The sequence below is a fragment of the Camelina sativa genome, chromosome 7, assembly GCF_000633955.1.
Source record: "Camelina sativa cultivar DH55 chromosome 7, Cs, whole genome shotgun sequence".
Lineage (NCBI taxonomy): Eukaryota > Viridiplantae > Streptophyta > Magnoliopsida > Brassicales > Brassicaceae > Camelina > Camelina sativa.
The window spans coordinates 12045898-12060717 of NC_025691.1; the positions used below are offsets into that span (position 1 = coordinate 12045898).

General features: G+C 34.3%; 2 protein-coding genes and 1 pseudogene across 3 annotated transcripts; all 3 read left to right on the forward strand.

Moving 5' to 3' along the window:
* LOC104700984 lies at window positions 1-725 on the forward strand. The gene has a single exon (XM_010416603.2). It carries the CDS (start codon window positions 57-59, stop codon window positions 453-455), a length of 399 nt encoding a protein of 132 aa, XP_010414905.1. The 5' UTR covers window positions 1-56; the 3' UTR covers window positions 456-725.
* LOC104700986 (acyl carrier protein 3, chloroplastic-like) lies at window positions 8983-11496 on the forward strand. Of its 2 annotated transcripts, XM_010416606.2 has the most exons (5): window positions 8983-9166; window positions 9644-9742; window positions 9913-10038; window positions 10213-10343; window positions 11303-11496. In XM_010416606.2, exons 1-4 carry the CDS (start codon window positions 9113-9115, stop codon window positions 10339-10341), a joined length of 408 nt encoding a protein of 135 aa, XP_010414908.1. In that variant the 5' UTR covers window positions 8983-9112; the 3' UTR covers window positions 10342-10343; window positions 11303-11496. The 2 variants fall into 2 exon arrangements, with proteins under 2 accessions (XP_010414908.1, XP_010414907.1); XM_010416605.2 differs by lacking the exon at window positions 11303-11496 and having other exon boundaries at window positions 10213-10549.
* On the forward strand, window positions 13208-14720 carry LOC104704546 (annotated as a pseudogene).

Here is a 14820-nt window from a genome sequence, read left to right on the forward strand (position 1 = left end):
TTTCTTTCCAACTTTGAAACTCACAAGACAGTTTTCTTAATTCTCTCCCTTGCAAAATGGTGGATCGTCATGGTGGGTACAAACGCGACGAGAAGAACCATTATCGTTTTTCTCATCACGATCTTAGAGCTGACGGCGTAGTTGCTCAGGTAGAGAAGTCAGTCAATATAATTATCGGTCATAGACAAACGCAAAGGCAGGCCAGTTCAAGGGAACAAAATCAATCGGGTTACAAAGGCACCACCTCAAGGGATGAAGGTAAAACGAAGGAGAAGTACACAACTATGAAGATCCCAAAATGGAAGCATTATGATTCAGAGAACAAGTTAGGTCAAAAGGAGAACATGAATGAAAAGCCAACCATGATCGACGCTGGTGGATGGGTCAGGCCAAATAGAGCCATGTGGGCTTCACCTCCAAATTCCTCAAGCTCCAAGTCACAAAACAATAACTGATTACCTGAGAGAAGCTGGTGAGAACATATGTATGAACTTACATGTTCAAGTTTGGGAAGTAGACAAATGTTGAGAGAGAGCTAAGCACGTCTTTTCAAAACATTAGTTGTGAATCAGCCATGGAGGGGTTGGTGTGGCATATACTAGATATGCGTCTAGATGGGCGAATTTTATGTGTTTGTTATATGTAATAAATATTGTACCATGGAGTCGATATATTTATGTACTGTATATTATGTGCGTATGTAATATATGGGATTCAATAAAACTTATCTGAGGTCAAAAAAATAAAAAAGTAAAAAACTTATCTTTATTATTTTTGATATCTTTGGATTAAGAACGCCTGATTCATAGTTAATCTCTACTATGTGATTAACCCGATTTCGTGGAGTCGAATTCCGATAAGAAGTATCGCATATGTGGACTTTTAACCACTTCACTAAAAACATTATTCCATAAAATTTATCTTTATTTGTTTTCATTATTTTGTTGTAAATTCATTTACTTCAAACTAGGTATTCTCCCGCGGCAAACCGCGGGCTGAGTTTTTTTTGATGAAAATTTGTAATAATTTATTTTGTTATTATGTTATTTATAACAGTTTGTGGTTAAATATTTATTGCTTATATTATAATTTTTGTATTTTAAAAATGTTCATTGAAAGCCTGTCAATAAAACATTTACATATAATGAATAAAATTATTTAAACTTTTGTCAATTAAACGAAATCCTTGCTATAGTTGTGAAATAAGTAAAAAAATATAACTAACATGTAAAAACGAACAACTAAATCTTATCTGTTAATTTTTTTTTAAAATACGAATTAGTTTTAATTCTAATAGATTTGTTTTTTACTTTTCTACAATTTATTTTATTTGATGTGTGCCCCTATTTTCGTTTTTTTAATTAATTATGTTTATTTAATTAATTAATTAATCTTAATTAAGTTTTTCTAATGGCAATTGAATGTAATTTTTATTTTTTTACATATTTTAAGGTTAGTTTTATATTTCTACTTCCCAATTAATTTAGTAGGATGACCGTATATATATTTTTGAATGACTTAAATCAATATAATTTAATAATTTAATTGGCAACCCATCTTGAATGGTGGGATCTGAAATTAATAAATTCCAAGTATCTTATTAAATAAATGTTGATTTTGAAGTTGCTTTAAAAGTATTTAATTGGAATGAAAAAAAACAAGATAAAAATATCCTAGAGTGGAAGTTATCAACTATAGGCATAACTGTAGATAATTTAGTTTAGAGAAATGAAATAAAGATTATGACTGGACTTTTTTCTTTTATCAAAAGTCTGTATTGAAATGTAATACAACACTTGTTAAAAAAACAAAAAATAAAGTTTTAAAACAACACCTAATTTAAAACAGAGGGAATAATTTTTTTTAATTCATATATGAAAACCCAAAAAAAGTTGAAAACGAATAAGTTTTTAACCAAGAATTTATAATTACATGTTGGTTCTACTTTGTGGGATCATCTAGTGAAAGAACTAGTATTTGCCACATACATGATATGCTCGAAAGCAGGATGGGGCAATGGGTAGCTACAAATGATAGTGTCATTATAAGACTTGCAAATGAAAATAGTACTGTCTCCATCTCCAATCTTAGAAGGCACTAAACTAGCAGGCAGAGAAAGTTGAAGCTAGTGATGGTGATGAAGCAGTGTTGTGGGAAGTTGAATCAGTTGAGGAGGAAGGGCGGTTGAGGGTTACTACAAAAGGAGAAAGATTATCAAAGTGGAGAAGATCTCTTTGTATGGTGAGCCTGCAGATTCATTTGCGCGGTATTGTTGGTTCAAGATCAGATGAAGATGGTATTCCTGGAAAGAAGGAAACCATGTGGTGATTGCCAGCTTGAGCTTTGCAATAAGGGAGCTTATGTTGTAGCATATATATCAGCCTCGCCCATCAAACGTTCGATAAGTTCCTTAATAGTAACAGAACCAAGTTTGCCTCTAATTAATTTATACCACCTCGAACGACCTTCATCATTCGTAGTTGCAGCAATTAATTCTTCTTGCTTGCTGCAGTACAAGACAAACCAATAATTTGGTAAAATTCTTGACTGCGAAAATCTTAATGGTTGGCCACCAAAAACAAACCATAATTCATCTGGATCGGCTATATACACATGCCTACAGGCTACATAGCATTTGGTGAACCAATTGACAAGACAAAGAACATTGTTTAACAAACTGGGAGAATAACGAACCAAGATTGGGATTTTACCAATAATGTATCCAACTTATGCAACCCTTCCAAGATTTGTAAAATATCTATAAAATATTTGTGTTTGGAGTAAGAGTCGATAAAACTCACATGGCCAGAATAATTATTAGTTTTAATATTTGTACTAACAATTGTTTTTATCAAATTTAAAAGATGATGCTAAAGTTCATCTTTCGGAAAAAAAATAGAAGGATGAAATAGATTGGATAAAAGGATTTAATTCTGTTGTGCCCCTATCCTAAAAAAAACTTTCTCGTTTTCCCTCCTATAATAATTAATTTATTTTCTTTTTCTTTTTAATGGAAAAATTGGTGAATGACCACAAAATTTGTAGAAATTTTGTTAATTACCAACGCAACCAAGATCCATTCGGGTTATCCACTAAAATTGGATCTAAATTTTTATCTTTTAACTTTTTCTCTCCCGATCCATTCCTCCTTCTTTCTTCTCTGATGAACCAAAAAAAATTTGAACGATCTCTTCTTGGATCTTCTCCGATCAAACATCTCCTCTGTTTTCTCAGCATCTTAATCAAATCTGATTTATTTCTTCAGTTTTTTCTCTCTTTCAAAGGTAAGCCTCTAAAATCTCATATGAAATTAAGGTTTGTAAACTATGATTTCAATTCAAAATTAGATTAAAAAAACCTGTTTCTTTTGTTAATCCCAGCTATATCAATACCACCCAAAACGAGAAACGGTATAGATTGTCAGAAAAAGAGAAAGAACAATCCTCCGACAGAAAAAGTTCCTCCTTCGCCAGTCTCAATCTCTCCTCCTCCAGCAGCCTCAACCGCTCCTCCTCCACCAGCCTCAATCGCTTTTCCTCCTTTAGCAACAATCACATCTCCTCCTCTAGTAGAAACAAGTAAAGTAATTCCTCCTCATTCACCATCAGACATCTCTCTTCCTCGGCTAACATCAAACGAAGAACATTTGAATCCTCAATGGCTACCACATGTAAATAGAATGAAATTTTGGTTAGTTTTTGTGTAGGAGCAGAATAGAGACCTTTGTGTTTCGGTACACATAAGTTTTCTTGTACAACAATGGATGGATACAACTATGGGTAATAGAGAAGAGGCTGATGAGATGGTTGATGAAGCTTTCAGCAATGCAGTAGCAGGAAATGATGAGGTGGCTAGTGAAAAGATGAAGCAGAAACAGGAGAAGAGACTGATGAGATGGAACCTGAAAAGATAAGTGGTGGATGAACGTTGGTGAAGCTGAAGACTTGTACTAAGAAGATGAAGAACATGTCAACCTTCAAAATACCTTAAGAGTCTGTATACAAAGGAAAGAGGGGAAAGAAGAAAGATGAACCTGCAAAGTAAATCATAGTTGTGTTTACAACTCATAATAGATTTCTGTTGGTACTTTTTTTGGTTGACGTTAGTTTAGATGTATTGTATTTGGATGTTTTTGCAACTGAGATTTTTAGGTACAACTGAGATATTTTAGATACAACTGGGATATTTTAGGTACAACTAAGACCATTTTATAAAATGAGTTATTGAAATTTATTTAAAACATGTATTAAAAGTGTATTTTAAATGGATTAAAAAGAAATTGTGTAAAAAATGAATTAAAATAAAATTAATGAATTTAATATGGATGAAAATGAATCTCATTTAACTCATTTACCACATGTTTTTAATGATCATTTAACACATGTTTTGGAAAAAAAAATGAATCTCATTTAATACATGTTTTAATTTGAAAAATAATAAAATATTGCCAAATTTTTCATGTAATTGTACTTCAAACCTATAGTTGTACGAGCATGAACATTACTACTTTTACCTTAGTACCAGTAGTACCTTACAATAAATTAAATTTTTATAGTTGTACTTTTCATATTAGGTAATTATAATACATTTTATACAATATCATAAGATAATATGTCTAAAATAACTGATTTACATGTTTTGACATAATTACTTGGATGAAAATAGCAAAGTGACCATCAAAGTATTAGGAATATATGCTCTATATTGGACCATCAAAGTGACCATATAATTTACATGGTCAAAGTGACCATAATATTTGCTCTATAGTTGTTTTGTATATGTTTGTATTCACTAACAATATAAATAGATGGATTTAGTTGAATTTTAAAATTTAGTACTTATAAAGTTCAAAGTTGTACCATAGGTGTATCGTAGTTGTACTACGAGTATGAAAAATTGTCGAGTTTTAAATGAAACGTAGGTGTACCCTAGTTGTACATGTTACATTCAGTTGTACCGTAACTACAGAAACCAGTCCTGCAGTCAAAAATAGAACAATTGAGTCTTACAACCAAAACAAAAACTATTTCAAACATCACCTACATAGAAACTAATCACGGAAAATGTCATACAAGCTTTCTGAGCAGCTCTTTATGTTCACACTTTTCACCTGCATAAAGAGTCATGATACCATCACGCTCAAAAATATATATTGGTTTCTTAGGATTCACTGAAACTGGAATATAGCTAAACTTCATCTTCGTCCCTGCAACTACCATCATCTTTTTGTATATTTTATCAACCAATGCAGAATAAGTAACCTCTTCAATAGGTGCTTTCATTAAAAAAGCATGACGAGCAACTTCTCTTGAAATCCATTGTATTTCATTTCCATTGTTTAAATAATTTCTCTCATAATCAGAATGAATGAATGTGCAAAGATTATTATTCATTACTCCTTGCAAATAGAATACAAACTAGCATTAAAATACTTCTCGCTTTCTTTCAGTTGTCCCAGTTGTACCAGTTAATATCTGTTGTACCTACATCTATAGAAAGGAGAAAACCTAATTTCTATCTAGCTCGATTCAACTACTAGTTCCATAAATTATAAACGTAATATGACTCTAATAGACTTGAACCAATGAGAATTAACAAGATCAACATACAAAAAAATGATTTTAATCTAAATCTAAGAATGTCCCCAAATTAGAACACATTACAAATCTAACACATCAACACTACCTACACCATAAACAAGTTTCAAATACGTTGAAATTGAACAAAAACAGTTGAATAGACCCAAAAATTACCTAAAACGAGCTTCAATGGAGCTTTAATGGTGGAAGATTTGTTTTTCGTTGGTCGTACGGATGATGTCGGAAGGGAGAAAGAGATGGGTTATGATTGGTTTGTTTTTTTCTTTTTTGTTTTTTTAAATATATTCAATATCTCTAGTTTAATTAAATAATGCAAAACTAAAAAAAAGGGGCAAAACTGAGAATTAGAATTGTTGTGAATAGACCTGGGCGTTCGGTTCTATCAGTTAAATCAGGTCGGTTTATTCGGTTTTTTAAATTTTCGGTTCTTTAAAAATTTTGCCGAATTAAACCGAATTTTTATTTGGTTCGGTTCATTCGGTACTCGGTTTATTCGGTTCAGTTATCTGCTTTAAATTCTATTCCGAATTGAACCGAATTTCATTTTATTTCGGTTAACTCGGTTAACCGAATATGAAAACAATATACATCCTCTATGAAAAATCAGAAGATCCGATGGAGAAACTCTTCAAAAAGTATGAAGAAGTTACAACCATGTATAATCGATTAAATCCATAAAAAAATTAAATGTCAAACCTTTTGATAGCGAGCAAACCCGAGCTTCAAACATAAAAACTAGAGTTTCATAGCTTTAAAACGATTAGGGGATTAGATGAAAAATTAGGCTAAAGACGACAACAGAACTGATAAATGGTGAGTTATACTGCAAAGAATTGAAAACCAGGAAAGATAAAGAGATTTGTTCTCTGGCTTTTGATTTTCAGTTTTGTGAGAGGGAGAAGGAGAGAGAGAAACGTCTGAGAGGCAGTGGAAGAGAAACAAATTAGAGTTAGGATTTTGTTATTTTATTTCAATGATATTAAATAGTTCGTGGGCTGTAATAATATTGGGTCTGACCATACAATTCATCCATGTATATATTAAGCCCAAAAAAATCCTAAATTTATTTAAACGCAAGTAACATAGCGTTTTGTTTATTTATTTTTTCTTATTTCATCGTCTATTCGTCTTTCCTTCAGTCATCCATGGCGGATCTGCAACTCAATCTCATTTTAACAGCTTAACCCTGGCAGATCTTCGAGGATAGGTGATAGTTGGAAGAGAACCGAATAACCGTTCGGTTATGGCTTGTCGAACCGAACCGAACTGATAACCGAAATCTCTAAAAAAACCTGCCGATCGGTTTACTCCTTCTCTCAAATTCGGCACCGATAACCGAACGTCCAGGACTAGTTGTAAAAGTATAGAGGTATATAGAATTAAAGTGGATAATGTATAAAAGAATTTTTGAGATAAGGGCACACCATATTTAAATCCTTGGATAAAATTGAATCACAAGTTTCTCTTTCAGTTTTACTATAATATAATTATTTTTCATATTTAAATATTGAAAAAAATTACAACTTAACAAAGAACTCATTAAAGTTTAAAAAGTATAATTAATTAGATTTAGAAAATATAATTAGCTTTAAGAATTAACATCATTTTCCAAGCTGCATCTACTACATATATCTGCCAAAGCACCCACCCCCACCTGTCTTTTTTTATCTGTGTTCACTTTCATTGGAATCTCAGAAGTATATAAAAAAAAACTAACTCTCCCACTTGGGTTCATCACTCTCTCACTGTGCCTCCACATCTCTTCGCCCCAGCAGCCTCCGATCTCTTCATAAATCTATGGCTTCTTCCATTGCTGCGTCCACTTCCCTGCAAGCTCGTCCTCGCCAAATGGTCTATTTCTCTTCTTCCCTCTAATCTCCTCTTTTGATTCATCTAATCGTGTTAACAGATCTGATTGTTTTCTTACTTTTCTTTCACTTCGCCTTTTATGACACGGATCTCGATCTAGTTAATATGGTAGACATCTAATTCCAGAATCGTTTGCCTAGCTATAGGACTTTGATCTGTTGAAATGGCTGCTTCTGCTTAGATCTTTTGTTATTGGAATACTTATCTTCTAAGAATTTATTTTCTGGAGGTTTTTAGTCTGGTCGATCTGATCGCTCCCGGAATAGTTCTTGTGAACGTTGTTAAAATGAAGGATTGGTTCTTATATATAGATCTTAGTTGCTTCTTGTTTAACATTGTCTGGTAATTCAAGCAACCGAGAAGCTTGTTTCCGCTGTTTCGGTTATCTCTTTTCGAGTTTTGCTTTGTAGTGATTGAAAGTGTTTTGTGGAATCTGATTTGATGATTTGATGACGGCAGGCGATAGCGGTAAATCCGATAAAATGCAATAGCTTTGGAAGNTGTATAATCGATTAAATCCATAAAAAAATTAAATGTCAAACCTTTTGATAGCGAGCAAACCCGAGCTTCAAACATAAAAACTAGAGTTTCATAGCTTTAAAACGATTAGGGGATTAGATGAAAAATTAGGCTAAAGACGACAACAGAACTGATAAATGGTGAGTTATACTGCAAAGAATTGAAAACCAGGAAAGATAAAGAGATTTGTTCTCTGGCTTTTGATTTTCAGTTTTGTGAGAGGGAGAAGGAGAGAGAGAAACGTCTGAGAGGCAGTGGAAGAGAAACAAATTAGAGTTAGGATTTTGTTATTTTATTTCAATGATATTAAATAGTTCGTGGGCTGTAATAATATTGGGTCTGACCATACAATTCATCCATGTATATATTAAGCCCAAAAAAATCCTAAATTTATTTAAACGCAAGTAACATAGCGTTTTGTTTATTTATTTTTTCTTATTTCATCGTCTATTCGTCTTTCCTTCAGTCATCCATGGCGGATCTGCAACTCAATCTCATTTTAACAGCTTAACCCTGGCAGATCTTCGAGGATAGGTGATAGTTGGAAGAGAACCGAATAACCGTTCGGTTATGGCTTGTCGAACCGAACCGAACTGATAACCGAAATCTCTAAAAAAACCTGCCGATCGGTTTACTCCTTCTCTCAAATTCGGCACCGATAACCGAACGTCCAGGACTAGTTGTAAAAGTATAGAGGTATATAGAATTAAAGTGGATAATGTATAAAAGAATTTTTGAGATAAGGGCACACCATATTTAAATCCTTGGATAAAATTGAATCACAAGTTTCTCTTTCAGTTTTACTATAATATAATTATTTTTCATATTTAAATATTGAAAAAAATTACAACTTAACAAAGAACTCATTAAAGTTTAAAAAGTATAATTAATTAGATTTAGAAAATATAATTAGCTTTAAGAATTAACATCATTTTCCAAGCTGCATCTACTACATATATCTGCCAAAGCACCCACCCCCACCTGTCTTTTTTTATCTGTGTTCACTTTCATTGGAATCTCAGAAGTATATAAAAAAAAACTAACTCTCCCACTTGGGTTCATCACTCTCTCACTGTGCCTCCACATCTCTTCGCCCCAGCAGCCTCCGATCTCTTCATAAATCTATGGCTTCTTCCATTGCTGCGTCCACTTCCCTGCAAGCTCGTCCTCGCCAAATGGTCTATTTCTCTTCTTCCCTCTAATCTCCTCTTTTGATTCATCTAATCGTGTTAACAGATCTGATTGTTTTCTTACTTTTCTTTCACTTCGCCTTTTATGACACGGATCTCGATCTAGTTAATATGGTAGACATCTAATTCCAGAATCGTTTGCCTAGCTATAGGACTTTGATCTGTTGAAATGGCTGCTTCTGCTTAGATCTTTTGTTATTGGAATACTTATCTTCTAAGAATTTATTTTCTGGAGGTTTTTAGTCTGGTCGATCTGATCGCTCCCGGAATAGTTCTTGTGAACGTTGTTAAAATGAAGGATTGGTTCTTATATATAGATCTTAGTTGCTTCTTGTTTAACATTGTCTGGTAATTCAAGCAACCGAGAAGCTTGTTTCCGCTGTTTCGGTTATCTCTTTTCGAGTTTTGCTTTGTAGTGATTGAAAGTGTTTTGTGGAATCTGATTTGATGATTTGATGACGGCAGGCGATAGCGGTAAATCCGATAAAATGCAATAGCTTTGGAAGAAGCAATCTTTCTTTTAAGATTCGTCAGCTTCCTACCCGCTTGACCGTTTCCTGCGCTGTAAGACTCTCTCTCTTCTTGTCTCTTCTTCTCTCATATATATATATATGATTACGATGATGTGTTCCCAATTCACTTTTACACCCCCAAAACGTTACTTAAGAAGTTTCAGCAATGCGTTTTGTTTTGTAATGATCATGGTTTCTTGACTTGATTGATGGTAAAATCAGGCTAAACCTGAGACAGTGGAGAAGGTGTGTGCTGTTGTCAAGAAGCAACTCTCACTTGATGATGATACCATGAAAGTTGAGGCTGCCACCAAATTTGTTGATCTTGGTGCTGATTCTCTCGACACGGTAATTCTTTTTGTCTTACATCCCCATCCGCTTTAACAACAACCATTGAGTTCCAACTCCTTGTAAATTTTGTCGCTTGCATATGCTGTGTTTATTGTAGAAGCAACAAAATTGGAAATATAGAACTAGATAGATATACATATTTAATATGTTCTCTTGTGTTGGGTTTCACAGGTGGAGATTGTGATGGGACTAGAGGAAGAGTTTGGGATCGAAATGGATGAGGAGAAAGCACAGACAATCACCACAGTTGAGAAAGCAGCTGAGCTCATCGATGAGCTCTTGTTGGAAAAGGCCAAGTAGAAATCGTTTACTACCATTACCAAAAACGAAAACACGAAAACCCAAACCCCCAGTATCTTCTTATTGTTTCGTTTGCTATAGAGCGATTTTGTCCGTTGAGACTTATTCTATTTTGGGAAAATTATTACAATACTTTGTATTTCTTCTAGAACTTTTTATTCCACCTTGCAAGTTATCGTTGCCAAGTTATCAAGTATCTTATTGCTTATTTATCTCTCGTAATATAACTGCTACGAAGTTTGATTCTTCTTGTAACATCATGATGCATCTTCAAAATTAGCTTAACTCCAGAATATTGAAGACTTTTCGTGTTCCAATCTCTGTTGGGGATACACTTTAAAGTAGAGCTGTCAAATGGTCTGTCCATGGACCATTTGGGCGAGTCCATCTGGACATTCTTTTGCATGGGCCAAAGTTGGACAGTCCCAAATGGACAATGGTCCACAAAGTGTCCATGCTCATATTAAGACCATTTCCAAATGGTCATGACCATGGACAACCCATTTTTTTTTTATTGTCATTCACTTATAAAATCTGAATTTTATTTTTGTTATTTTCTTTTATAAAATCTGAATTTATTTTTGTTGTTATTCACTTATAAAATCTGAGTATTATTTTTGTTATTTTCTTTTATAAAATCTGAATTTTATTTTGTTGTTTCTTTGATAAAATCTATTTTTTTTTTGTTATTTCTCTTCTAAAATTATGAGTTTGGTGGAAAATTACGTAATTACAGTTTCTCCTCAAAACCAAAATTAGAGAATCCACATTTTTTGCCAAAACCGTAAAACTGTGTTTTCCCGCCAAAACCGTAAAATTACGTTTTCCCGCCAAAACCGTAAAATTATGTTTTTCCGCCAAAACCGTAAAATTGCATTTTTCCGCCAAAACTGTAAAATTGTGTTTTTCCGCCAAAACCGTAAAACTGTGNTGAGCTCTTGTTGGAAAAGGCCAAGTAGAAATCGTTTACTACCATTACCAAAAACGAAAACACGAAAACCCAAACCCCCAGTATCTTCTTATTGTTTCGTTTGCTATAGAGCGATTTTGTCCGTTGAGACTTATTCTATTTTGGGAAAATTATTACAATACTTTGTATTTCTTCTAGAACTTTTTATTCCACCTTGCAAGTTATCGTTGCCAAGTTATCAAGTATCTTATTGCTTATTTATCTCTCGTAATATAACTGCTACGAAGTTTGATTCTTCTTGTAACATCATGATGCATCTTCAAAATTAGCTTAACTCCAGAATATTGAAGACTTTTCGTGTTCCAATCTCTGTTGGGGATACACTTTAAAGTAGAGCTGTCAAATGGTCTGTCCATGGACCATTTGGGCGAGTCCATCTGGACATTCTTTTGCATGGGCCAAAGTTGGACAGTCCCAAATGGACAATGGTCCACAAAGTGTCCATGCTCATATTAAGACCATTTCCAAATGGTCATGACCATGGACAACCCATTTTTTTTTTATTGTCATTCACTTATAAAATCTGAATTTTATTTTTGTTATTTTCTTTTATAAAATCTGAATTTATTTTTGTTGTTATTCACTTATAAAATCTGAGTATTATTTTTGTTATTTTCTTTTATAAAATCTGAATTTTATTTTGTTGTTTCTTTGATAAAATCTATTTTTTTTTTGTTATTTCTCTTCTAAAATTATGAGTTTGGTGGAAAATTACGTAATTACAGTTTCTCCTCAAAACCAAAATTAGAGAATCCACATTTTTTGCCAAAACCGTAAAACTGTGTTTTCCCGCCAAAACCGTAAAATTACGTTTTCCCGCCAAAACCGTAAAACTGTCTTTTCCCGCCAAAACCGTAAAATTACATTTTCCTGCCAAAACCGTAAAACTGTGTTTTCCCGCTAAAATCGTAAAATCACTTTTCCGCAAATACAATAATTTATCTGTTTTATGAAAAAAAAATTATAAATGTATTTTATGAAAATAAAAATTTATAAATGTAAAATATAATAATTTAAAATTATTTAGTTGTAAATGGAATTTCTCATTTTGGTAAGTGGGCAACCCATTGTCCATTTGGTTAAGCCCATATGGTCAATGGACAAAAATGATCAAATACCCAAATAGACCATTTATTTTTTGGTCTGACCATGGTCAGCCCATATGTATATGGACATGGGCATGTCCATGGGCGGCCCGCCCAATTGACAGATATACTTTAAAGCTTAATATTAACAGATCAAATGATCATGCTTTTACGATTTATCTAAAGCAAACTGAAGTGTAGCTTACGGTTGATATATATATATATCGATAGTTTTTATTTCATTGGATTTGTTACTCAAAACGGTTTTAAAAAACAACAATAGGAAATTCTATCTCTTCAAGTAAATTAACACCCAAATTGCTAAATCATTAGAGGAGCATCATTATGGCAACAACATTGAACATTATGAGGAGAAACAGAAACAATATAACATGCTCCCCCTCTGACCCCTCTTGCTCGACAAGCCAGTAGACATTCATGACTCCAAACCTGGGCCGAATACACTGAGAAATGCAGTTCCCTGGATCTCATTTTTCCTGAATATATCTAATCTGATATAATGAAAATACATATGCAAATAGATTTCTATATAGCCCTAGCGTATAAATAATTAACATTATAAAATAGGTTTCCATATTACTAGTTCCCTTTTTTTAATCAGGTATTGGAAACCTTTTTTGTTTTAATTAGTTAGTCAAATTTACATATCTAGGGTTTACTTTTTTTCTCCGCAGGATCCATCTATATATACACCAGAACTCAATACGTTACGTCTATCTGTGTGCAAATCGATCGAGTAATATTTTTCTTTCTCATTCGCTTTATTGAATCTCCTTCTCGAAACAGAGCCATGTCGCTGAAACCTAGCGCGAGGACTGAGGCCCGCCGGAACCAGTACAAAGTTACGGTGGATGCGGAGGAGGGAAGACGGAGGAGAGAAGACAACATGGTTGAGGTTCGTAAAATCAAACGTGAGGAGAGTCTGATGAAGAAGAGGCGTGAAGCTCTTCATGATTTCTCGGGCTCTGTCGACGATATGAAGTTGGAGAGTTAGTCCGATATGGTCGCCGGGGTTTGGTCGGAAAATCCTGACTTGCAGCTTAATTCAACTACTCAGATCAGGAAGCTTCTATCTATCCGCAGAAGTCCTCCAATCGATAAAGTGATAGGCTCTGGAGTCGTGCCTCGGTTAGTTGAGTTTCTTAAGAAAGAAGATAACCCTAAGATTCAATTAGAGGCAGCTTGGGCTCTAACAAACATTGCATCTGGAACATCGGATCACACAAAGGTTGTAATCGAACACAATGCTGTTCCAATCTTTGTCCAGCTTCTTGCTTCACCCAATGATGATGTCCGTGAACAAGCTGTATGGGCGTTAGGTAACGTTGCTGGTGATTCAAAGCAGTGCCGTGATTATGTTCTTAATTGTGGAGTACTTGTTCCGCTTCTCAATCAGCTTAATGAGCATACCAAATTGTCTATGCTTAGACAAGTCACATGGACCTTGTCAAACTTGTCTCGTGGTGGTGGCCAGGTGAATCCCGAGGCGCTTCAAGCCCTTCGACGATTAATTCATTCTACCGATGAACAAGTCTTGACAGATGCTTGTTGGGCTCTCTTTTACATCTCTAAAGAGACCAATGACAAAATCCAGCCAGTCATCGACGCCGGTGTTGTCCCAAGACTTGTTGAACTTCTCCTCCATCCTTCTATATCAGTGGTAACTCCTGCGCTTCGCACGGTTGGAAATATAGTACGTGGAGATGATCTACAAACACAGTTTGTGATCAATAGTGGTGCTCTGCCTTGTTTTGCCAACCTTCTAACTCAAAACTATAAGAAAAGCATTAAAAAAGAAACTTGTTGGACGATTTCAAACATCACAGCGGGAACCAAAGAACAGATCCAGGTTGTATTAGAGGCTAATTTGATTGCACCCTTGGTCAAGCTGCTTCAATGTGCTGAATTTGACATTAAGAAAGAAGCTGCGTGGGCTATTTCAAATGCAGCTTCAGAAGGGTCTCATGATCAGATCAAATACCTTGTAAAACAAGGATGTATAAAACCGTTATGCGATCTCCTAAGATGTCTAGATCCAGAAATCCTAATTCCCTGCCTTAAAACATTGGAAAACATTTTGAAAGTGGGAGAGGAAGAGAAGAAGTTGGGTAATACAGGGGACATGAACCATTACGCTGAGCTGATTGATGATGCAGGAGGGCTAGACAAGATGGAGGACCTTCAGAACCATGACAACAGTGAGATCTATGACAAGGCTCTAAGAATTATGGAGACATACTGGCTTGAAGAAGATGAGGAAATACAACAATCTCCAGAGGGATTCAACTTCAACCGAAGGAAGGGAATAAGAAGCTCGTAGCTTGAGCGCAGATTGGAATAAAGTATCTTTCAAAGAAAAAAATGTAGCTACTGTATATAGCATTGTTCCTGACTAAATTGTGA

Bases quoted from the DNA above. Each gene is read 5' to 3' on its own strand.
- LOC104700984 (XM_010416603.2), top strand. From the start codon at position 57: ATGGTGGATCGTCATGGTGGGTACAAACGCGACGAGAAGAACCATTAT.
- LOC104700986 (XM_010416606.2), top strand. From the start codon at position 9,113: ATGGCTTCTTCCATTGCTGCGTCCACTTCCCTGCAAGCTCGTCCTCGC. The intron at 9,167-9,643 runs GTCTATTTCTCT...TGATGACGGCAG, and splicing joins AAGCTCGTCCTCGCCAAATG to GCGATAGCGGTAAATCCGAT. The intron at 9,743-9,912 runs GTAAGACTCTCT...TGGTAAAATCAG, and splicing joins GCTTGACCGTTTCCTGCGCT to GCTAAACCTGAGACAGTGGA.